The 22826-nt window shown below is 41.3% G+C and overlaps 3 protein-coding genes across 8 annotated transcripts in view; 2 read left to right on the top strand and 1 right to left on the bottom strand.

Annotated features, from left to right (window-relative positions):
- Positions 1-3420, top strand: part of PPHLN1 (periphilin 1) — a 68050-nt gene extending 64630 nt beyond the window's left edge. For 4 of the 5 annotated variants that reach the window (XM_027893432.1, XM_027893433.1, XM_027893429.1 and 1 more), the window contains exon 11: positions 1504-3420. In XM_027893432.1, coding sequence (XP_027749233.1) covers positions 1504-1713 — 210 coding nt within the window. In that variant the 3' untranslated portion in view covers positions 1714-3420. The remainder of the gene's footprint in view (positions 1-1503) is intronic. The other variant, XM_027893431.1, reaches the window with a different exon arrangement.
- A 3000-nt stretch (positions 3421-6420) lies between these two features.
- Positions 6421-21913, bottom strand: PRICKLE1 (prickle planar cell polarity protein 1). 2 transcript variants are annotated; one of them, XM_027893438.1, is made up of 8 exons: positions 21732-21913; positions 15725-15904; positions 13470-13583; positions 12492-12629; positions 11782-11985; positions 11049-11235; positions 10044-10907; positions 6421-8681 (listed from the first exon to the last, which is right to left on the bottom strand). In XM_027893438.1, exons 2-8 carry the CDS (start codon positions 15854-15856, stop codon positions 7825-7827), a joined length of 2496 nt encoding a protein of 831 aa, XP_027749239.1. In that variant the 5' UTR covers positions 15857-15904; positions 21732-21913; the 3' UTR covers positions 6421-7824. The 2 variants fall into 2 exon arrangements, with proteins under 2 accessions (XP_027749239.1, XP_027749240.1); XM_027893439.1 differs by having other exon boundaries at positions 21753-21913.
- On the top strand, positions 20519-21986 carry LOC114062226 (basic proline-rich protein-like). Its single transcript, XM_027893445.1, has 2 exons — positions 20519-20689; positions 21186-21986. The coding sequence occupies exons 1-2, from the start codon at positions 20519-20521 to the stop codon at positions 21984-21986; spliced, it is 972 nt and encodes a 323-aa protein (XP_027749246.1).
- The last annotated feature ends 840 nt before the right edge of the window (positions 21987-22826 follow it).

Raw genomic sequence — 22826 nt, 5'->3', positions numbered from 1 at the left:
ACTAAACATACGAAGAAGAAAACAAACCCCTCTCTGAAAAAATCCCGTGTGCACAATGTTTCCACACTGAAGATGTTTAGCTCCAGTTTGGTTTGGGCTGCACTCTTCTTTTTAATTGGTTAATCACCACTGAAGATCAGTTTCTTCTGAAAGGTTTTCTTTTATTTGTCAACCGGTGTTTGGGTCTTGCTTTAGACTGTTTTTATAGAATATGCTTTCAAACATTTGAGAACTGTCTTTATTAAAGGTATCATGTCAATCATTGTTTCTCTGAGAATAGTTTAGTTTGTGTGCAGAATGTTGGGTTTTTTTAGTGCTCCTCTGACATGACTATGCTTAAGGTGACCTCAAACTGGTTCTTATGGATCAATAGTGTGGTGGGTTTTGGTTGAGGGTGAGTGTGTTTTCTTTGTTTTTTAATTTTGGTTTTAATAGTGGGGAATTGTTTATATACAGTTGTATCATTGGTGTCCACAATATAGATAAATGTGGGAGGAAAGGTTTGCACATATCTGTGAAAAACAAATTCGAAGACAAGTACAGAATACTAAAAGGTAATCATACTTTGAAGAGTATCAACATTTTAGCTTTTTTCCCCTCAAAAAAAAATGGAGATAGAAAAATTACTACTTACTTATCTTCATTCAAAAAGCCAATTTATTTTCTAAATGGAAATTGGCCAAAGAGGTGTGAAAATGAACTGCACCTGGCAGTTGAAAAGACTTTGACAAATTCCTTTTTCTCTGGGTGTTTAGATTAATAAACTTAGCTGGAATCTGGAAAAAAAACAAATTTGAAATGCCACTGATTGCTTTGAAAACCTCCTAAGAGCACAGTCAGATGCTTGTTAGAAGAACAGTTGCAGTGATAATGAGAAGTTCCTTCACCTCAAATGTGGTGCATAACTTACTTGAAAACTCCTCATTCCCTGCAGGATGAGGTCAGATGGGTTCAGGTAAACCACTGTCAGGATTTCTCTGTTCTCTAGTCATTGAGCCACCAGTGCACCCAAACTAATTAAAGTCATATTTGTCAAGGACTTCTACAATAAACAGATATCCAACAAACAAACAAAATTTGGTGACGTTATTTAAACACAGCTTGTATTTAAAGTATAAGGAAATATTACAAACTAAGTTATTGATGCTTTGTATAAAGATTAGATTGCTAGACATGCCACAGTTTAAATATATTGAAATGAAAATCTGGTTTAGCATTTACACTTTGCTCTACCATTATTTATTAAATATTTCTGCAAGAGGAACTTAATATCTCCTTTGAAGGCATTTCATCCAATAAAAGTTATGTCTGGTATCCAGATAGTTCTGAGCTAGTTACATTTGTATTAGTACAGGTCAGAAAAGAGGTAAGTGCCAATAAGCTTTACAGTTGAAACTCACTTTATATCCAATATTCCTTTTTGGTTTGGATCTAATTCAATGAGGGCTGTTGGTATGCTAATGTGAAGAGTCTTACATTTAATGTAAAATGTGTTGTTTCTAGGTCTACAGACAAGACTGTGAAACCTTTGGCATGGTAGTGAAGATGCTAATTGATAAAGATCCATCATTAGAGAAGTCCATTCAGTTTGCCCTGAGGCAGAATTTGCATGAAATAGGTGAGCGATGCATTGAAGAACTCAAACATTTCATTGCTGAGTATGATGCTGCCAATCAAGATCTCTCAGAATCCTTCAAAGAGGGCTCCTACTAAGGTCAAAAATATGCTTTTAGATCCTCTTCATTGTGTATGCCATAGTATATAAATCTGCTTTTTGCAGGGAAAGAGGAGATATGTTGTTGGAGATATGAACCCAAGACTGTGTTCCTTTGAGGTAGCTCAGGTGGCTGTTCCCTTGTTCACTGTGGTCTCCACAATTGTATTGTTCCTACCTGTACTTGTTGACATATATTCCTTTTAAAGAACGTTCTTTTCAAAAATGTTGTAAAGCAACAAACTATTTTTGAAACCTTTGCATCATTAGCTTGTAAAAAACTGTTCGGTGTGATGTATGCACTCTTATGTTTTGATGCTTATAAGTGTAACTTCAAACTATGTATTTTTTATTGAAATAATAAGACACAACTCCCATTCCTCAACATATGCAGAAATACATCTGGTTTTCATATATACTGTAGAAAGGGATGACTTGCAAAATTGGTCACAATTATGATTTAAACAATCTGTTTTGGTTTAATTTAAACATTCCAATTAATTCTGTAAAATTACACAAGGGGTTATCTCTAGTCTCTGACTGCTAGAGCAGCTCTAACTGCTTGATATAAGAAGTGCTGTATTTTTTTATAATTGCAGGTTCTGCAAATGCTTTTTAAATTTTGGTGTTTTCCATATCAGGACTCATTACTAGTAAGCAGTATTATGTAGGATGGATTCTATTTTTTTTTTTACTGTTTGTATTTGCTGCGTTTTTGACTACACCCTACAGAATGTAACTGCAGGCAGCCACTGAGCAGGGAAAGTTCCCTTTTCCTACTCTGTTCCTCTCCCCCCTTACAAGTTCTCACCACTTTTCATCCATCAGTTTTAACAATAAGGAGGCTGTGTGTAATCTTTATTTCCAGCTTCAAGAAGGAGCAGGAATTGGGGTGGCAAAGATGATCAAGGAAAGCAAGCGGGACCACCTCTTTAGTAGATCGTAGCTTTGGATTAGGTGTAAAGCAAAGTTGATCGGTAAGACCCCAAATTCACCATAATTTCAAACCTAGGTGAGTCTGGGATCATTTTTTACATGATGGAGCAACTTGTATTTTGGGAACAGTGATTGAGGAAAGTCAAGAGGCTGCTAGTGAAAAATATTCAGGACTCATTTGTGGAATCCTATTTACTACATTTATTAAGGTACTGTTTTTTATGAAAGTTTTAGGAAAGGGATAATTTGAGTCATAATCACAAAGAGGTAAGTAATAGCATGATTGTTTTGTCTGCATATACATTTAGGAACATGTGAAACTCTAAAAGGACTAATGACCCAAACTCACCATTTCTCGATTTTGTCAGAATGGGGTACAGAAAGATAAATGAAATAGCATTGATTTTGGATGTACAGGGTACTGAATGTATCACAGCATCTTGCACATGCAAATCTCGCTATGGTGTATTAAGTATTCATTGCATCAGATTCCTGAGATGCCTGGTTAGTTCTGATGTCAGTAGGGTGCGGTTTTGCAGTTGGCTTTTGCTGGTTTCTTAAAGTTCACATTGCTCAAAGGAGATGACCAGCAACTGCTCTTTTTGGCAACCGGGATTGTGTGAGCTGCACAGTGAGTGGAAATCAGCTCGTGGGTCCTACAGGATGCTAATTTGGTGAGGGAGAGAGGGAAAGAGAGGCAACCTGTCGTGACACAGTACCAAGACCTGACCTGCCCCTTCTGGCAAAATTTTTTTGTTGTTTTACCAAGATCAGTTTTACCATTGTTCTACGAAGATCAGTTGTGAACCACAGGCAGTCTTCTCTGATGCAGATGTATAACTACAGCACTTCGCTACTTGTCTACAGGACAGAGAACCTTTGGGGTGTTACATCAGTTTCTGCTTTGGGTTAGAAATACTAATTAAAAAATACTGAAATTGTGTTTAATATATTTTTGATTAAAAATTTCCATTGTTACTGTACAGTTTGTTAGGAGTTTCCTTTGTTAGAATCCTGATTAAATTTACTATGATAAAAGTATCTGATTTTTCAAGTGCTTTTCTATTAATACCTAAGCTTACGATCATAGATATCTCAAGTTGGAAAGGAACTGTAAAGATCATTGGGTACAACTCTGCTCCTCGCAGAACTACTGAAAACGGAACCATATGACTAGGAGCATCGTCCAGATGCTCCTTGAACTCTGGCAGCTTGGGGTCATGACCACTTCCCTGGGGAGCCTGTTCCAGTGACTGACCACCCTCTCAGTGGAGAATCTTTTCCTGATGTCCAGTCTGAACTTCCCCTGATGCAGCTTCATTCAATTTCCTTGTTACTAGTAACCAGTCCTGTTACTGGTAACCAGAGAGGAGATAAGCACTTCCCCCTCCACTGCCCATCTTGAAGTTGTAGATTGCCATGAGGTCTCCCCTCAGTCCCCTCCAGGCTGAACAAACTAAGTGACCTCAGACACTCCTTCCCTCAAGGCCTTTCACCATCTTGACCACGTTCCTCTCTCTAAGAGCTTAATCTCTTTTTTATATTGTGGTGCCCAAACCTGCACACAATATTCAAGGTGAGGCTGCACCAGTGCAGAGCAGAGTGGGACAATCCCCTCTCTCAACCAGCCGGTGATGCTTTGCCTGATGCCTCCCAGGACATGGTTGGCCCTCCCGGCTGCCAGGGCAGTGTTCACTTATATTTAACTTGCCTTTGACCAGGACCTCTACGTCCCTTTCTGCAGGGCTGCTCTCCAGCTTCTTATTCTCCAATTTGTATGTATAATCAGGACTACCCTTGTCCCAGGTGGAGAATCTGGCACTTGCTCTTGTTAAACATCATGCAGCTGGTGATTGCCCAGTTCACTAGCTTATCCAGACCTCTCTGCCCTTGAGGGGAGTCCACAGCTCCTCTCAATTTAGTAGTGTTAGCACTTAAAGTACATTTGACTCCTCTCTTAACCATTTATAAAAATATTAAAGAGCACTGGCCCTGTGAAGCACCACTGGTGACCAGCTACCAGCCTGAGGTAACCCCATTTACTATAATTTTTTGAGCCTGACCTGTCAGCCAGTATTCTTGAGTATTTTATATTAGCTAACAGGTCAGTAAGATCTTTCAAAAGTTTTGTTACATTGTCCTTTGCTTAATCTGACTTTTTTGAAGAAATTGATAAATTTTACTCATGAACTAAGGAGTCTTTAATTTTTTGTGTTATTTCTGTGAAAGGTTTCATTTGCATTCATAAGTGAGAGGATAATGATTTTCCATTTAATACTTGACATTGTGTTGAATGTTCACGTTTAACCTTTTGGGATGTATGCTTTCTGATGTAAGTAAAATATACTATGCCAGTTCCTTAACTTAAGGCAGAAAGATGGCTTTTAGTCTTGCTTCCTCTAGAACAAGCATGTAGTTTGGATTTATTTCAGATCAGTATAAAAAAAGATGTCTCTGGTCTAGTGGACAGTCTCTGTGGGGCTCCTGGAAAGTGGTAGAAAGAGCACTGTTGTAAGAAAACATGCTGTGATGGAGGAATTTGATTTCTTTGTCACTGTAAGAGCTCCTGAAAGTGGAAGTTACTCCTAGCACTTGTTAATGTGCTAACCCCATACCATTCTATTTAAGGTAGAAGAACCAGTTAGAAATATTTCTCATAGGAAGTGGTCAAAACTATTAGAAGTTGTTTATGTCAAGCTGAGAAAACTAAATAAAGTTGTATAGTCATCTTAAATTTTTTTCTTAAATAAGAAAATATTAAGAAGCAACTAGCAATGTATGGAGAACTTTACTCATCTAATATTCCATAAGACGTTGCCATTTGGAGAGTACAAATGCTGCATCTCAGGAGATGATGTAAGATCTGAGGAAATACTGGTGGAGACATTTCTCCATGAGACTGTTACTTGGTCCAACAAAGGACACAGCAGTAGTAGCACAGTATTTTGTTTCTGAGGACCCCAATTTCCCATTTTTGGAAATGCAGGCAAGAAGGGAATCATTGTTGGAGCATCCTGGGGAAGGTATTAAGAAGTCACCATCTCTCCTCATGCCCCGTAACTCCTGGCAGTCTGGTGGCTGTAAAGCAGCTGTTGCCTGAGCCAGGGCAGAGCCTGCCAGCTGGAACCATCCCACGAGGCACCCATGGGCCCATGCAATGTAACAGGGTATTGCTTTGATCAGCTTTCACCTACATGAGACTTGTTTGTACTAGAAAAGTGACTTACACCGTGAGTACCACTTCTGGGAGTAAAGGATCTGTTGCCCATTTTACCTAGAAAAATACAAGCAAGCAAGTGCTAGTCTGATTTAGCCTTTGCAATAGCTTCATTTTCTTTGGTGTAAGCCAGTGCCTGTGTATCCATTCCTTACTTTTAGCTGCTTTTATTTACAACTTTTATATCCTCAAGAAGGGCAAGCTTAGTTTGATTTGACAGGCTTTTCTGGTAAGAAGCCTCTACTATTTCATTCATTTCCTTTCTTCAGGTGGTCAGAAAACCTTTGGCTTTAGCATTTACTATCTTCATTAGTGGATGTCACAGTTAACAAATTTATTTAAAACAGTGGAAGAAGTTTATTATAAATTAAAGTAGCTCCTGCTCCACATCTGAGTTCAAGAGATCTTTTGAGATTAGCTATTAGGTCATAGTTTTTGCCAGCTTGGCTTCTAGAACCACCCAGGATCTCTCTTCCTTTATGTAGGTGAACTTCAGAAATTATTTTTGGGAAAGGAGGGGGAACAATAATAATAAAATCCACATCCACAGGAGTTGCATACTGGTTGTACTGATATATTCCAGTCTTGTGTGGTTTTTACATTTATATAGTTTACATTTTGCTTGACCCATAAATAACACTTGCAAGATTAAGAGGGCCATAGAGAGTATTTACATAGCCCCACCATGCATACAGAGCTTTTAATACCTAGTAGACAAAATTAAGCTGTTTTGCACTGAACATTTTTCAATATTTTTCAGCTTAAACCCCCTGACTAAAATACAAGCAATATTTCATCCATAATGCTGCTGTTAAACCCTTAACAAATCTAGTTTGATCTTGTAACAAACTTCTTCAAATTCAGGGATATAAAAATATTCAGATTTTAAAATTTTAACTGTACAATATGTACATTAGTATTTGCACTGTTAAATTATGAATACATTTAAGCCTATGAAATACTACATTATAAATATCAATGTTTTTTGACTTAGAATTGCAGCTAATACATTTTAAAACCTGGATAATGCATGTGAAAAGACACAATTCTGGAGCCTAATCCCTTAAGCCCTTATGAAAATATTTGTTACGTAAGTAAGTGGATTCATTGACTTAAATGGGGTTACATGCCTGAGCAAAGGACTCCAGCAGTTTTACCTCTCTCACTGCTGAGGGGTGGGGGGGAATGACAGAAGAAACATCACCACTCAGTGGCAGCTAAGTCCAATTCCAGCAGCTGAATTAACACCTTCCTTTAAATAGGCACAAAAAAAACCCCAAACCCAAAACATTCACCTTACAGTTTGTCAAAAAATTGTGGAGGAAAACCTATGAAAGTTAAGTGTATAAACCATTTACTGTTGCTTTAGGATACATCAAGGGTTCGAGCATTTCAGCTCCCACATTCTGATTTTTGCCTCTTTAAGGAGCATTTTCCCAAATTAAAATAAAAAAATTCCAGTTTTTGTGAGGAAACTTGAAAGAGGAAGAGTGAGCTTTATCTGTGAAGAAAAGATACAGCATGGAGCCTTCTTTTTCTTGGCAGCAAGAGGAAAAAGTCAAAGATCACCTATGTGGATATAGCTACAGCACAGGACTGACATTTTTATTTACTTATCTTTGCTGAATCCTCTCTCAGATAATTCAGTGTAGGTGAGTAGCGAGCATAAAATAAAATATCTACAAAAAGTCTCTATCTAAAGAACTGCAGTAACAGTATTTTGACAGCTGAAACACAATATGTAAACCTAGCAGTATCTGAGCAGATCATTTGGTGTGGGGACATTTTTGAATGTTACTTGAACAGTGTAAACTCTGGCAGGGTTATCATTTACAATGGCAAAGCATTAAGAACTTCAGCAACTTGCCTAAGTACAATTATTAATATAAAAAGATGTGGTTCATACTGTAGCAACAGAGTTAACTGGTCTTCCCAATTAAGAAAAATTAAGAATTAATTAAGAAATAATGCAATTTTTTCCTTTGTGTCCCCTCTTCTTCTTTGATTTGGTTGTCCTTTGTCCAAACTGAGAAGTAGATAACGCAGTAGTTGGACCAGAAAGATCATCTGTATAGTACGGATATCTCAGTGACCGTGGTTGTGGAATTGGCTGTCCTAGAAAATATCCTTCCTCTTCAGAATCAGATGATGAGGATGAAGTTGAACACCAGGAGTCATCTTCCTCACCATACAACCCAAAAAACTTATCAACCACCTGATTCCTCAGTGCATAGTCAGACCTCGTATGGGCATACTGTCCATACAGCTCCGCGTTTTGAATAAATGCCCGAAGCTCACGTGAGCTCCTATTCTGAATAAATTTTTCATGATCCTGAGGGGAGTAATAACGAAATCTCTCTCTCGGAGAGCTTCTTCTTTCTGTGGCCAGGTTAAGTGCATTATCTGAACGAGACTTCCTACTTCTTCTGCGATGGTGAGAAGGCCGATTTCCACGTTCTTCAAAATGGTAAACACGCCTACGAGTCCTCTCACTCATTGGAGGCTGACGTATTTCAAGATTCTCATAACTTCCATTATCAATAACGTCATCTGAAAACTTCACTTGCTGTGGTCTGGATTGGGATTTAGATCTTCTCAGTACAGGCATATGGACTGGCTTTTCCTCTGGCAAGACTTTTTCCTGACACAGCTCTGAACTCAGACTCTTCAAGGACTCTGTGCTCCGGTGGAGCATTGAAGAATTTAGAGTTCCCATGTTGCTCATCTTCTCACAGTCCTCCACATCCAGTTCTTGGAAAGTTTGCAAAGAGTAGAGAGATGGCCGTGGCTTGCCTTCTCCATCCATTGAAGCACCTGTGGTGGGAATGGAGAAAGGAGGAAAAGGAAGATGAGAGAAGCATGACAGAGACAACTATTATAACAAAATACGAAACATTTCTTGTCAGCAAAGCAGACCTTATTAGTGTTTTTTGGAACTATTACCCAAAGGACTAGCTTCATAGAAGATTAAACTTTGTTTTGACTTAAAACATTTGAGTATAGCTCTGATTACCAAAGAATTAGTTAACATGAGGACATCAAGAGCAGAAATTCAATGAGTTTAAAATTTTGAAACATGAATACAAGTTAGGCCTTTAAGAAAAAGGATTACTTAAAAAGGATTCTGCAGTCTATGCTTGCCATTTTTAGGGCTAAAATATTTCATGTTTCTGGTACTGCTAAATTCATGTTCCAGCTGTTGCTACAGGAAAGCCAAGCTTATTGCCTTGCAAAGAAGGATCCTTACCCTCTAAAAAGCATCAACAATAAGCTGGCCTGGTGTACTCCACATTTGTGTCCACTGACCTTTCATTCCCATGATAGTGTCATGTGCCCTGTGATGGTCCCAGGTGCAACACCTCTACCTCTAGTTCATTCTCCTCCTGTGCCACCTGAAACAACCTCCCCTCCTCAGTTCCTTCCTTACTGCTTGGCAACTGCAGCCAGCCTGTGTTTGGGCCTGAGCTACATGAGTAGCTGCACTAATTCAGGTTAGAGGAGGAAAAAAATGGAGAAGATGATTGAACAACTTTTAAAATGAGTCTCTAACTCACAGGTTTGGGGGTTTTGTTAGGAAAATAGGAAAGGAAGGTTAACACGCACTTTATCCCTTTGGGTAACTTCAATCACATTTGACAAGGAGGTTCAAAAAAGCGGATTACCAGTTTCCTTTTAGTCAATGGAGAAAGATAATCTCATAAACCTAATTTCCTAAGGCTAAGAAGTTTACCATCCTTTCAGACTTTCTACATATTTTTACAAGCAAATCAGGAAATTATCTGAAGTGTTTTGCAGATTACCTTTAATGTTATCCTAATATATAATGCAACTTCTTAAGGTATGGCAAAAAAAAATGTCATTTGTTTAAAGCTGTGGTTTGTATATAACAAATGCACAGTTTAAGGCCAGTCTTACTCTGTTTGACATTATGAATTTTTTTGCTTTAAGCAAAGAGAAGTCAAGAGAAAAGGAGAAGAGTCTAATAGAATTTAAGTAGCAGAAACACATCTCACTAAAGATTACGTGCTTGATAAAAGCTGTTGCCTACTTTACATGCGTCTCCTACTATTAAAGCTTTTAAAAATCACAGAAATGAAAAATTTTTGTTCAAAATACTCCAAATCTCATACTCTGGTTGACTTTTCTATCAAAACTGTTCATTTATTTCCCCATTACCTGTTATGTTAGACAAAGCCAAGGAATCCATTGAGTCACGAACACTTTGTTCTTGCTGTTTCAAGTCAGACAAACATTCGAGTGAACCTCCATACCACGGTGTTTGGTCGTGTTTGTATCCTGATGCCCCATGTTCCATGTCTAGCTCCTGGATTTTCCTGCTGCTGGCAGGGCCTGGATGGCTGCCATATGCAGAGTCTCCCAAACCATCTTGTGACTGGGCCCAGTACATGTCTGATTGATACTTCTTACTTGCTAGGCTTGGATTATTTTTTTTCAAGTCCAACTTGCTCTTGACCATGCTATCAGAAATCCAGTGTTCACTTGATCTAATGTCTACTTCAGTGGGCTGCTGGAAGAGGCTTTTATCACCAAATTTCAGAAGAAGTTGAGTCATGTAATCTTCATGTTCAGCCCATTCTTCAGGGTCTTCAGGCATTTCTTGCTCTACTCTTCCTTTCCAGAAATCTTCATTAACAAAGCTTGCCTCTTCCCTTGAAAGGCTTAAATCATCCAGCTTACGAGAGAGGGTATCATCAGCATTGTCTGAAAGGCCAGGAAATTTATAATTGAGGGCTGGTGACAGGAGGAGAGACTGACGGCATTGGTCAGCTGACCGGCTGCTTTTTCCCATGCGGACACTCCTCCTGGAATCTCTGGATCGAGCAGACTGAAACGCAGAATCAGAAGAGTCGGAGGCGTGAACATCCTCTCCCAAGCTGCAGGTTTTTGAACAATAAATCTGCCCTTGCTTTGGAAGGAAAGGGCAGCCAAGCAAAGAGGTCTTGCACTGAGCACAAGAAAAGCAAGCTTCTGTGGCGTGCCAGTGCTGCCCATCATAGGTCATCTGAGCATGGTCAACACCTAGAAAGGGAGAAAAAGCAGTGCTTTGGGTTTCTCTAAAAAATTACTTGCAGAATTCATAGTTCTGGAATGTGAAATCAGTTCATAAATTGGCTTTCCCTTTCCCCTAGTTTGTAACTTTAATGCTTAAAAAGGACTTACCAATATGTTCCCCACAGGTCTCACAGTATTCCGCATAGAGAGATTCAAAACAGTTACAGCAGAATGGTCGCCCATCCTTCATGATGTATCTCTGTCCACCCAGGATTGTTTCACACTCGAGGCAACAGAAATGCTTCATGTGCCAGTGGCGACCTTCAGCTTCCGTACACTCATCAGCAAAAATTATCTTTTCAGAAATAAAATGGATACTTTTAGTTAAGTGGCCAAAACCTTACCTTGGGAGTTAGAGCATGTAAAATATCCTAGCTCTGCAGTTCATACGCTAAAGTTATTTTTATTTTGCTGCCTTTTGAATACAAAGACAGAAACAACTATCTCCCACAGCAATTGTGGAATTCTGACCTTTTCTGTAAGAGCAAAAAAAAGAAAAAACCCCAGCACATTTTAAAGAAAAAAAAAAAGGAACCTAAGAATTCAACCATTAAAGAGGCTTCTATAAAGATGATATTTTGGAATATTTGTACAGATATTTTTTCTTATTCGATCTACAAGGTTCAACTCTAAGCACAAACAGGTTTGTGCCTTCTAAATACCATCATATTACTTGTAATATTGCCAATTTAACAAGAAATACCCCTCAGCCTTCCAACGTATCTATGCAGCAGAGCCCTGACTTCTTAAGTGACTACATCTGAAGTTAGGTGTTTCCCAACTGCAGTTTGTTAACTGAACAGCAGGAGTGTAGATTGGCTATAAAATGTGAATTATTTACCTCATCACAGGCTGAACATCGAGGTTTGAGAAGTTCAGCATGGTGTCTGCCACAGTGAATTTTTCCATCTTGGTAGAAGTAGATAAGGTCAACAAGCAGCTCGTTGCATGTGAAGCACACAAAACACGAGGGATGCCAGCACACACCAGGCCCAGCTCTCGAGGCAAAAACTGCAACTTCACCGCCATTTACTTTTGTACCACACTAGGAACAAACCCAGAAAGTGAACACACTTCCCATCCCAAACTTCTAGCTTCTTGCATTTAAACTAAGTTAAAACGCCAAACACAATATGAGATTTTATTCCAAAATTCTGACAAGACAGAAAAAATATTATCAATTTTGGTCCAGACAAAATGTGTCTCAATGAACCTTTTGTGAGTATAAGTTTATTTTATATAAAATAATATTTTAAAGCACATGTCTGTTTTTCATTTGTCATTACTTTAGTATGAACCAGCATTAGGGGTTTTTTTTGAGTAGGAAATACATCAAAGACTCAGTTCATTCCCAGTATCAAAGGTTGTGTTTTGCTTAAGCAAGCACTACCTTCCTTCTTCTTCCATGCAGCTTCAAAAAAAACTTGTTTTGTTTTGTTTTTTGTTGATGTTTTCAGATATAGACAGAGATAAGCTTAAATTTTAATACTGAGATATTGCAGTTTTAGATTATTCAGCCTGGTAGTTGGCTTGTGGCAGTAGGAGCATTACCTGTTCACAAACCGCATGCATCACTGCTCTTGAGAGTAGTTTAATAGTGCCTCGGCCAAGTGCCTCCTTTTTGCGCTGAGAACTGAACATCTGCAGTTCCTTCTTTTCTTCTTCACTTAAAGACTGGCAGTATCTCACCTTCCAGTGAAAACACAAGAGAATGTATTTTATATACTGAGCCTTTAAAGTAACAGATTAATAAGTAAGTGCTTATATGCATGGAATTCATCAGGCCTGCTGCCACTCATCATTAAACTTTTCCAACTTGCCTTCTCTACCATCTTAATATTTAGATAATATGGCATAACACAGAAGTAGTATGGAGAGAGATTTTGCATTAGAGGAAGAAAACTCCACCATGCTAAACTAAAGAGTTGTTTAGGAAAGAAAAAAGATTTTAAAAGCCAAACCAAAATCTGCTGCTATCCTAAAACAATGGAATGAACCCAAATCAGTCGTAACATTGTCTTTTAGATTTATGGTTAAGTGCCCACAACTAAGTATTGCAGTACACACAAGATCTTAAGTATTGACATCCCCGCCCCTTTCTTTACAAAGAGCTTGTTTGTTATTTCCACTTCTACTCCAAATTACACTGCATAACTGAGATGCAAACCTTTTACTATCACAAAGCATCCTTTTTGAGCGCTACAATGCAATTTCAGGAATTTGTAGGTTCCTGGTAATTGGTGGGTGGCTGCAAACACTATAAAACCAACTTGTGTTAAGTTTATTGCAGTGACACCAGCCTCCCTAACAAGCAGAAGCAGTGTCCTTCCAGACAGCTCTTATCTGCACACAGGCCAAGCGGACAGCTGAACAATGGACTCAGTGTACACACCATGCTGCTTTATGGCTCAGATGCCACTGCAGGCCACAGTTGAGGCTTGTAATAAATACATAGGCAGGTAATTCTCCACGTAAAAGCCGGCAGGGAGATCCCAAGCCCTGACGGTTCATCCTAAATTCTGTATTTACCTCGTTATCATGGGGTGGCAGCTGATAGAGAAGTTGTTTAATCCGGTGTTTCTCTCCAGGACTGTTAACATAAGGAACCTTCTCCTCGGGCAAGCAGGCGAAATACAGCTGGACCTGACCAGGAGAAACGCAGAGTTCAGTCCAAGGGAGATGCATCACCCAAGCACTGCCAGCATCCTCTAGCTACTGTTTTATCTCAGGTCTCATTTATGAAGGAAGAAAGTCACGCTACATTAGACCTATGACAGGGTTTTTGCTGAAAATACGAGACCCAAATGAACCAGCTCAGCAAACCTGAATTGTCTCTGATGAAACTAGCACCCAGCTGCTGAATTGCTTTTCTGGAATGCAATTTGCAGTGACAATTAGAGGGGTGTCATAAATTATGCACATTTAATGTTCTCATTATTCCCACCCCCTTTAGGGCTGGTCAACAGCTCTGTGGAAATTCCAAGTTTCCCTCTGCAATTTACCACACAAGGCATGAAGCTTTCCAGAAAACAGCCACTATATAAACAAATTTAATTTGCTCTCTGCATTTTACACATTGTTGAGACAAAAGCTGTTTTGTAGTCTCCTGCTGACCAGGTTCACCCAAAGCATCAGCTTTCATTGCTTCCATGTGGCCTTTGGTAAGAAGGTGAAAACATCCTTCCCTTGGGAGGAGGCTGGATCCAGCCACATTTCAATCAGATGCAAATTAACCATGGAATTTTCATGGGGTGAACGTTTTTGTATCAATCTTCACTCTCTTTTTTTTTTTTTTTCCAGAAGAATATTATGACAGGAAAGCTGTAATGAACACTATGACAAAGCCCAATGGCAAAAAATATTTTTGTGGAACAGCTACAGATTTATTGTTTTTCCTATGCAGCTTCCAGCTTGTCACGAGGCCTGGGGCTGTAAATTTTGCTTTTGGGAAAAATATTACTTGCCATCCAGATTTAAATAATGCTCAGGTCAACAGCTTATTACTGTTCAAGGCAGATGAAAAAGAAGCAGTAATCTGTCACTTGAGTCAGGAAGCAATCAAAACTATTAGAGACAGGCTGTACAAAACATGACTTGGTCTTCATTTAACCAAAACTTAAACAACAAAGTCTACTTACAGTAGACTTACAGCCCACTTGCTACTAACTGTATTTTGAAAAGCTCTGGAAAAAGATAACTTGCAGTAAGAAGTGAAGCTTTAAAGATACTTTATGCCCTTTTCTCAAGTTTATTGCACTGTTCTAATTCATCTTGGAAAAAAAAACTTCAGGGAGTTTGAGCTAGCTAGGATTATAAGGATATTTTAGGGCATTTAATTGTTCTGGAAGAATGTTAGCTTGCTGTTTGCCTTAAGGTCTGATTCATCAGGATTCTTATAGATGCTTAAGTAAGTGATAAAAAGAGTTGCCCTAAAAATAGCCCATTATTTGCCATTCCTGCTGACTTGTTACTTTACTCACTATTAAGAAAATCTCTGCATTGCAAAAAAGGAGACATCTTCTGCACTTTAACTATGGACTGTATGAACTTGCTAGGATTGCTCTGCCTCGTTTAGCAGATGTTGCAAAGCCACCCTGGCCACCTAACACTGAAGTCTGAGTTCTGGATATTACCAAGTACACAGCTTGAGCACAGTTGCAATATCATCAAGTTAATGAATACCATGAGAGGTTCATTTTGATCTCCTATATGAGTGTCGGTTCCAGACACCGTGCAAGAGGAATCCTAGCAGGGACAAATGACAGCCATACAACTATTTAAACAAATGTAAAATATGTTATTATTTGTCACAGTGATAGAACACTTTCATTTACGTGCACTGTAGTGCCATCCATGTCCTAGATGTCAAATGCCTAATTATTTAAAGAGTCATACAAGTGCAGTGAAGTACTTGGCCAAAGAGCACAATGCCATGAGGTATGCCATAGGTTTTAATTTAACCTAATAACTACTTTCAAAGAAAAAGCACATTTCTGTGCTGCTTTTACACTTGACAGTACATATCTCTGCAGCCCATACTTAGTGAAAAACCTTGACTGGGAACTGTTCTTTGGAACATAAAAATCCTCAGGGTTGAGGATTCTAAGCTCCCTACACCCAGCCTCATTAGAACAGGAAACAAACAAAATAAGAAGTTAAAAGTTCTATATGAATTAAAGTTTTATAAATTATAAGAATTTAATTACACTTGTAGAGGGAGCACATAACTCCCTCAGACAGTCCTTACGAGGCTTATTTTTAAAATGCAGAAGCATAGTTGGTACCTGCTCTGGTCTGAGGCCTGGGGGAACCCAGGCATATTCCTCCAAGGCACATCCAGAGTCATCGTCAGAGGTTGAGCTTCGCTGACACCCAAAAACGAGGTTATTGGCTTTGGGCTCCATCTCCAATGGCATGAGTGTGAAGCGTTAAATATTTTGGCTGCAGCTCATCAAGAAACTGATCTGGAGAAAGAGATTAATAGAGCTTTAATAAATTTGAACATGCAACAACTAATTATCAGTGTAAATGATCTTAGAACAGTTCAGTATTCCTTTTGTTGCCCAGAATAATAAATTATTGAAGCTTCATTACAACTTGCTATAAGCAATTCAAAAGTTCTTGAAAGAGTTATAAAAATAAAACTACTCAAACAAAACAAACCCTAGACACACACTACCACATTTGACAACCACAATGTATTTCAATATTAACACTTCTCGTCTTTTACAGTTCTGCTTGTTTCACATCACAGGTTGTACAGAGCTATATCTAGGAAAGACTCATTGAGCAGATATTAACAGCATGAACGACACAAGCTCTTCCTGAAGCCATTACTACCACTAATCTAGTAAAACAAAAGACATGACAGCCACCTGTCAAAAACTAAAGAAATTATTACGGAAAGACAGTTGTGCAAGTAGCATCCTGCTGTTCACAAGGCAGGCACAGAGCAGCAAACATCTGCTGGATTCCTCTGAGAACTTTGTTTTAGCTGTATGGGAGTGGAAGGGCGTTGGTCCTGCTAAGTATCTGAAATTCAATTATGCCAGATTAGTCTCTGTAAAATACATCATGATTGTTCTGTCAATTTAAAACCCTACAGGGTGATGCTTCTGTTGATTCATGAAGCCTGCAAAGCTTAATTTCAGTGGGATCATTTTGAGTAACAACTGCCAAAGAAGGCTCTCACCAAGATCCATAGCAGTCTGCAGTAAAAAGCTTAAGATAAATGTCTTACATTAGAACTTAGAGCAGAAGTTCTTAGGAAATTCAGATGAGTAATTTCAATGAATATATATATATATTTATATAAATACACATAACCAAAACCACAGAGGATGTGTCCTAATATGGCAGACATCTTGACCACTCGGGGTAGGAACAAGCTTGCTGTAACAGTACTACATTACACGTGAGCTATGTCTTCCCTGTTTTTAGGACATTTTTTCACCTATTTATCTAAACACAGATTCAATTTTGTGAGAGCTAGATCTGAGCTGTAGAAAATTCTAATCTTGCCATATAACCTTGCTGGTGAGTCTAATGTGGAGAGCAATCTAAGAGCTTCTGGTGGGTCCCACGTTATTACATATCTAGTCTCATCACCACCGTATTAGAGAAAATAAGTTGCTGATGGAAGATTTAAGACTGTGTACCCAAGTATTTTGCTGGTTACTTAACAGGAGTTTCTCCTTCAAGCATGAGACACTGGTTAGTGCCAAGTGCTGATGATTCAGCACATAAACTACACCTGTTCCATAAAAAGTGGCCACATATATCCAGAGCAACAAACTCAGAGAAATTACAATATCCAGTAGTATACAATCTTATCTAGTCCTATTTTCTATACATCTATACATTCCCACACCCAATAAAAAGAGATGGCATTACTTAACTCTTCCACTGGGCTAGTGCTCAAAGAAATTAAGTTGTTTAACTTTACTCCAAAACCTTCTGGTCCAAAAACATAGGCATTATTTTTGGTGCACGGCTGACATGCCAACACACTTCATAGCTGCACTGTAATAAGAGAATAATTTAATATTTGACGGGGCAAGCAAACCTGCCAACTTCCCCTCTGAGAAGAGGCTTTTTCTGGAAAGCTGGTGAGGTGTCAGGCACATGTCTGAAATCTTACTCAAGTTGAACAGCTGAAGGTTAGCAAAACAGCTTCTGAGTTTAACATTGCCATGTCACCATCTTTCTCAAGGAGGGTGAGTATAACCAAACTCAATCCTATATATTTAAAATAGAACAACAGACTTCCTGGTACATACTCTATCCCTTGAATTAGTTGCCCTCAGAAACAAATGACAAGACACGAGATTGTTTCTCTTCTGAACTTGCTAGTGGAAGTAAAGTTAAGCATCAGGTATGTTTTTGTTATTGTTTGCATAAAACTGGGGTTTGAGGAAGGAGGGGACAGAGGAACATTGTGATGTAGTCAGGAAATCACTCTTGCAAAAAGAGGCAACAGTGCTCACTGTTGCTGAGGGATGGGGTGCTCAGGTTGGCAGCTTGTGTCCTGCATCATCTATATCCAAATAACTCTTAAATCACTATGAGAATCACTGAGAAGCCCAATTCCTTCCAAGATTATCTCAGCAGCAGATGAACTGTTTTATCATTTCCCTTTAGAAAGAGGCAGATATCTGGTTTACAATACTGTGCCACTCACTGACATCTAAGATGATATTTTCAATTCTTATGGCATTGCAACGCAAGAACTTGTGTTGGTCAAACAGTCAGTTTTCAAGAACTGACTCCTGTCCAATAACCCAGGAACGAAAGGAGTCAGCAGGTGAAACGTCTTTGCTGATATTTCATTAGGCAGCCTGACCTCAACTGCACCCCACACAAAGCAAATTTGAAACATAATTTAGGCAAAGGGACAGGTTAAGCTCTGGCAGTGCCTGGGCACTTGAGCAGAGTGTACCCTTGCCTCATTCACACAATGCCAAACACAAGCCCACCAGTCACTGAGTAATTGCTCCATATTGATTATGCAAACCCTCTCTCTGCAAGATCAAAGATTAACTTCCCTGACTTACTTCTCTCGAAAAGCAAGGAAACAACCCAAAATCTGAATGCATGGTGATGTGTTAACTTTTCTGAGTATTCTGAATACTAAGGCTAAATACTACTTCCACACTGCAAAAAGCAGCACTGGGCAACAGCAGGAATTCGACTAAGCAAAAGTATGCAAGTGTAGGAGTGCTGCCTAATTCCTAAGGAAAACAAGGCACTGGTAAGAGACCAGACGGCTTTTCTGCAGAAACTGGTCCTGCCTGGGCCTCCTCTGACCAATCCATTTCAGAGAGCTTGCACATCAACAAGAGGAAACCACAGACCCACAGGTCCAGTTTCCAGTCATACAGGACAGCTGAAAGTTTGGCTGATAGAGAATAAAGGAAAAATATACCTTACCTCCAACAGTAAAATGCAACTTTACTGTCAGGATTCTCCTTCCCAGAGAAGGCAATTGGAAATGTTCAAGGCAAGGTCCACAAATCTTCAGTGAACTGAGATTACTCTAAGGACATCATTCACTTTCAAAGAAAAATGCTCCCACAGAGCAAACGTGAAGCTGGCTACAAAATGACTGACAGTACGTCACATATCAATACGGTCATGCCACAAATACTGTGGTGTTGCTGAGAGCAAGGTTTCTAATCCAGCCTAGTTTAACAGCAGGCTGTCTGCAGAACTGTTTTAGCAATTGCTTGTTTAGGAGTTCTTCTTCCTCTCCTGCTCAAGTGTGATTTGGTTTGCATTTTAAAACTACAGGGTTTTTCCTCCCCGCCTCCAAACCACACTCATCCTTCAAAGTGATCTGTTTAAAATGATTACATCCTAAGGAGGATTCAAATGAATATAAACAACAGCTGAAAAAATAAGTGCTTTCCAAGGGATGAGTAGAAAGGTGGGTTTTCTACTCCTGGCGTGACACCTACACAACACAGCAAGGATGATTTGTTTTGCTTTGCTTTTTTAAGTCTGTGGAACATTTTGAGGTTTCAGCTCTGTTCAAATAGTACCTCTTAAAAAAGGCTTTATAGTCTACAAGGAGGTATTTCACTGGCAGGTTGACAACTATGAATAACATAATTGAATTACACAGCTAAATTCGATTTAAAAAGAAAAGCAATTAATGTGTTTTTTCCACTGATGAATTAAAACAACCATAATACGACAAATTCCTTAGAAGCAAAGACAAACTACACTCTTAATTACAAACCTATGGGTACAAAAAATACTGGGATATCAAACTTAGAGTAAAGCTGTTGCTGAAGCCTGTAAGAAGGTTATCCCTGTGCTAGGATTTCCAGCTCACTGATTATGTTCCCCCCTGACCAGATAGAAAGGTCATGATTTGTGAGCACAGTTAGACAAACATCTCCTTGCCCATCCCCTGCTGTTTTACTCTGTCCTGCAGGGTAAATTGTTTTAACAACTTTTTTTGTTAGAAGGCTTGTTAACAAGGCTATAGGGGATACAAGATGCATATCACATGCATCCATTCACAATGAAGGCTCAACGAGTTAAGATTAGCATGACCAGCTCATTCACCTGCTTATTTAATCCCTGGTGCAAGATAACTACATTAAAAGAGGAAGGGTGTAATACAGCAGCAATAAACAACCATAAAGTAACCTATTAATAATTCAAAGACTATTTCCAATATGTATCACACACATCATCAGGAAGTCCCCTTCCCTAGCTACAGAACAAGTAACATATTTGCAGTGAGCTCTATAGCTCTATGCTTGGAAAATCTGTATCCAGTTGATGAGCAGAATCTGTATCAGCACCACCGACTTCTTCAGCTGTTGATTCCTTTGAGTAATGAACTACCCAGAGCAGTAGCGGAAAGAATGGAGCCTGTCTACTTGTTTATTCAACAGACCTCTAGATGGACCCTAGAAGTAAGAACTTTTTCCCCTTTCATGAGCCAGCGAACAAGGACCGACAGAGGAGTCAACTGCTTTCATCCTCTAGCATTCTGGCGCAAAGATTACTTTTCCAACTGAAAATTAGACTTTCCTTTTCAGGGTATTTTCTTTTGACGAGCCACAATGCAAAGACAGGCTACCTCTATTAACAAAAGGAGGAAGCCCCATGACAAAGCATCGCCCCACGCCAACACATCTGATTTCGCCGTGTTATCCTTGGCACTTCACAGCGATGATGGAAACTCAAGCGCACGCTGCAGTAAGGCAAACCCCAAACTTCCAGACGAGGAAGCGGTTTTCTCACGGATGCTTCCCCCCTCTCTCCTTAGGAGAGTGTACAGATTTAGAAAGAAAGAAATCTTGCCTTTTACAGTCTCCCATTGATTTTTTTAAATTCTATTTTAAACAGCAGCCAGACTTTACTCCAATGTACACATATACTCAGGTTTCACCCCGTCACCTGTTGGCTCTCGAACAACACCCTTCTTTGTTAGGGCTCACAGCCCTCATTTGAGACAAGTTTCCAGTGAAAACACTTGAAGAAAGTGTTCAATAAGTCACAAGGCTGGAATTGTAAAGAATAGAAAAGTAAAAAAATTCCGCGCCCAGCCCTGTGTACCCTGACAGCCCCACCACGAGCGCTTATCCCGGACGAGCTGGGACGGTGCCGTTCTCAGCAGGCAGAGCTCCCTGAAGGACAGGTGGGGTTCTCTCCATCCTGACCAAGTTCCAAAGATGTTCCGGTGGGGCAGAGGTGCACCCAGCCCCTTTGGGTCCCCACGCTCTGCAGCCGGATGGCCCAAGGCACCGGCACCCACCCACTCACCCTGCCCCTCCGGCCGAGCTGCCTCCAGGGAGAGCGGATACAAGTAACCGCAAATTACCTCAGAAGTACAGAACAGCGGCCAGGCTGCCGCGGAGCCGGGGCAGGAGGCGCAGGAGCGGCGATGCCGGCTGCAGACCCGACCCGCGCCCCGTCGCGGCAGTTTCACACCGAGACCCGGGGCTGCACCCGGGCAGGCGCCGGCAGCTCCCCGCGGCTTCCCCCGTGCCCGGCAGGTACGGAGGAGCGGTCAGCGCCAGGCACCACTCTGCCGAGGGAAGGGGCAGCGGGGAGCTCCTCCAGCCTTGTCCCTGCCGGGCGGCGCCGCCACTTCCCTTCCCCGTCCCGCCTGGTGGGAGCGCAGCGGGAGAGATACCTGCGCCGCCCTCCGTCCCCCTCCCCCGGGGCGGCAAGCCAGGGAGGAAGCAGCCTCCCGAGCGCTCCTCCCCAGACTCGCCCCGAACGGGCAGCGCGTCCCGCCTCCCCCCAGGGGCTCCCCCGACCCCGCCGTACCCCAGCGCCGGGCGCCCTCACCGCTCCTCGTCAGGCGGCGGGAGGAACCTCTCCCACCGAGGATCTTCGTTCAAAGTGCTGCCCGAGGCGGGGGAGGGAGCGAGGGAAGGGGGAGAGGCTCCTGCCACCGGCCCCGAGGTAGGAAGGGTCGTCGGCCCCGCCGCCTGCCCACCCCAGGGACCGAGCGCCTGCAGAAACAATAAATTCTGCGCTCAGGACACGATGGACAGCGCTTTTGTTCGTGTTTACGCCTGAAATAGATTTCCCACCCCACCCTGGCCACGCTCCGGTCTCCCCGGGCTGACCCTGCCCGGCCCAGCCACCGCCGCCCCGCGCACCGGGACGGGAAGGGCTCGGGTCAGGACGGGAAATCATTTGTTCTAGATCGCTGTGCATGAATAATAAAAATAATAAACCAAATCTGGAGCCGAAGACCACAGAGAGCAGCTGTCCATCGCTGCCTCCTGTACCACATCTCAAGGGGGAATGAGGTGTCCGAGCCCCAGCTTATGTACAGAGAAGTAGCACCGGGACTACCGGTGCATTTCCTAAGCGGCTGCCAGCCCCCGCTTTTACCACTTCCCCCACCCCCGTAGGCATAAAAAGCCCCGAGAGGCGGTTGTTTCGGCTTCAAAGGCAGGCGGCCAGCTTCCCCCCGGCACCGCCAGTGTAACCGTGAACACTGCGGTCAAATTTCCTCTTCCCTCCCGCTCTTTTGTCTCCCTGGGGAAGTCATTATCAAAGGGAATTTATTCGCGCTGCATCTCGGGGTCAAAGCGGCAACACACACCCCCCACCTCCCTTCCGCTGCGAGGGGCAGCGGTGACCCAACCCCATGTTGTGTCCCGTCTGTCCCCGAGACCCCGCGGCCGGGGGCGGATTTATCTGCCCGACCCGCCGTGCGGGACTGAGACGGGGCACTTCACAGACACTTATCGCTTCCCCCAGGAACTGAATTTGCATGGATTTAAATTCACTCCTCTAAATTTGAATGGCTTTGTCCGCAGGGCGCTGAGGAAAGCCAGCCCTGACGGGTACAGGCGCGGCGGGTGCCGCGGGCTGAGGCGCTCAGAGCAGCGTCCCTGTCCCCAGCCC

Source organism: Empidonax traillii, unplaced genomic scaffold (genome assembly GCF_003031625.1).
Source record: "Empidonax traillii isolate 1590-97213 ecotype Southwest subspecies unplaced genomic scaffold, ASM303162v1 scaffold388:size1278207, whole genome shotgun sequence".
NCBI lineage: Eukaryota > Metazoa > Chordata > Aves > Passeriformes > Tyrannidae > Empidonax > Empidonax traillii.
The sequence above is the reverse complement of the archived record's forward strand: the minus strand, read 5'-3'. Positions and strand labels throughout refer to the sequence as shown.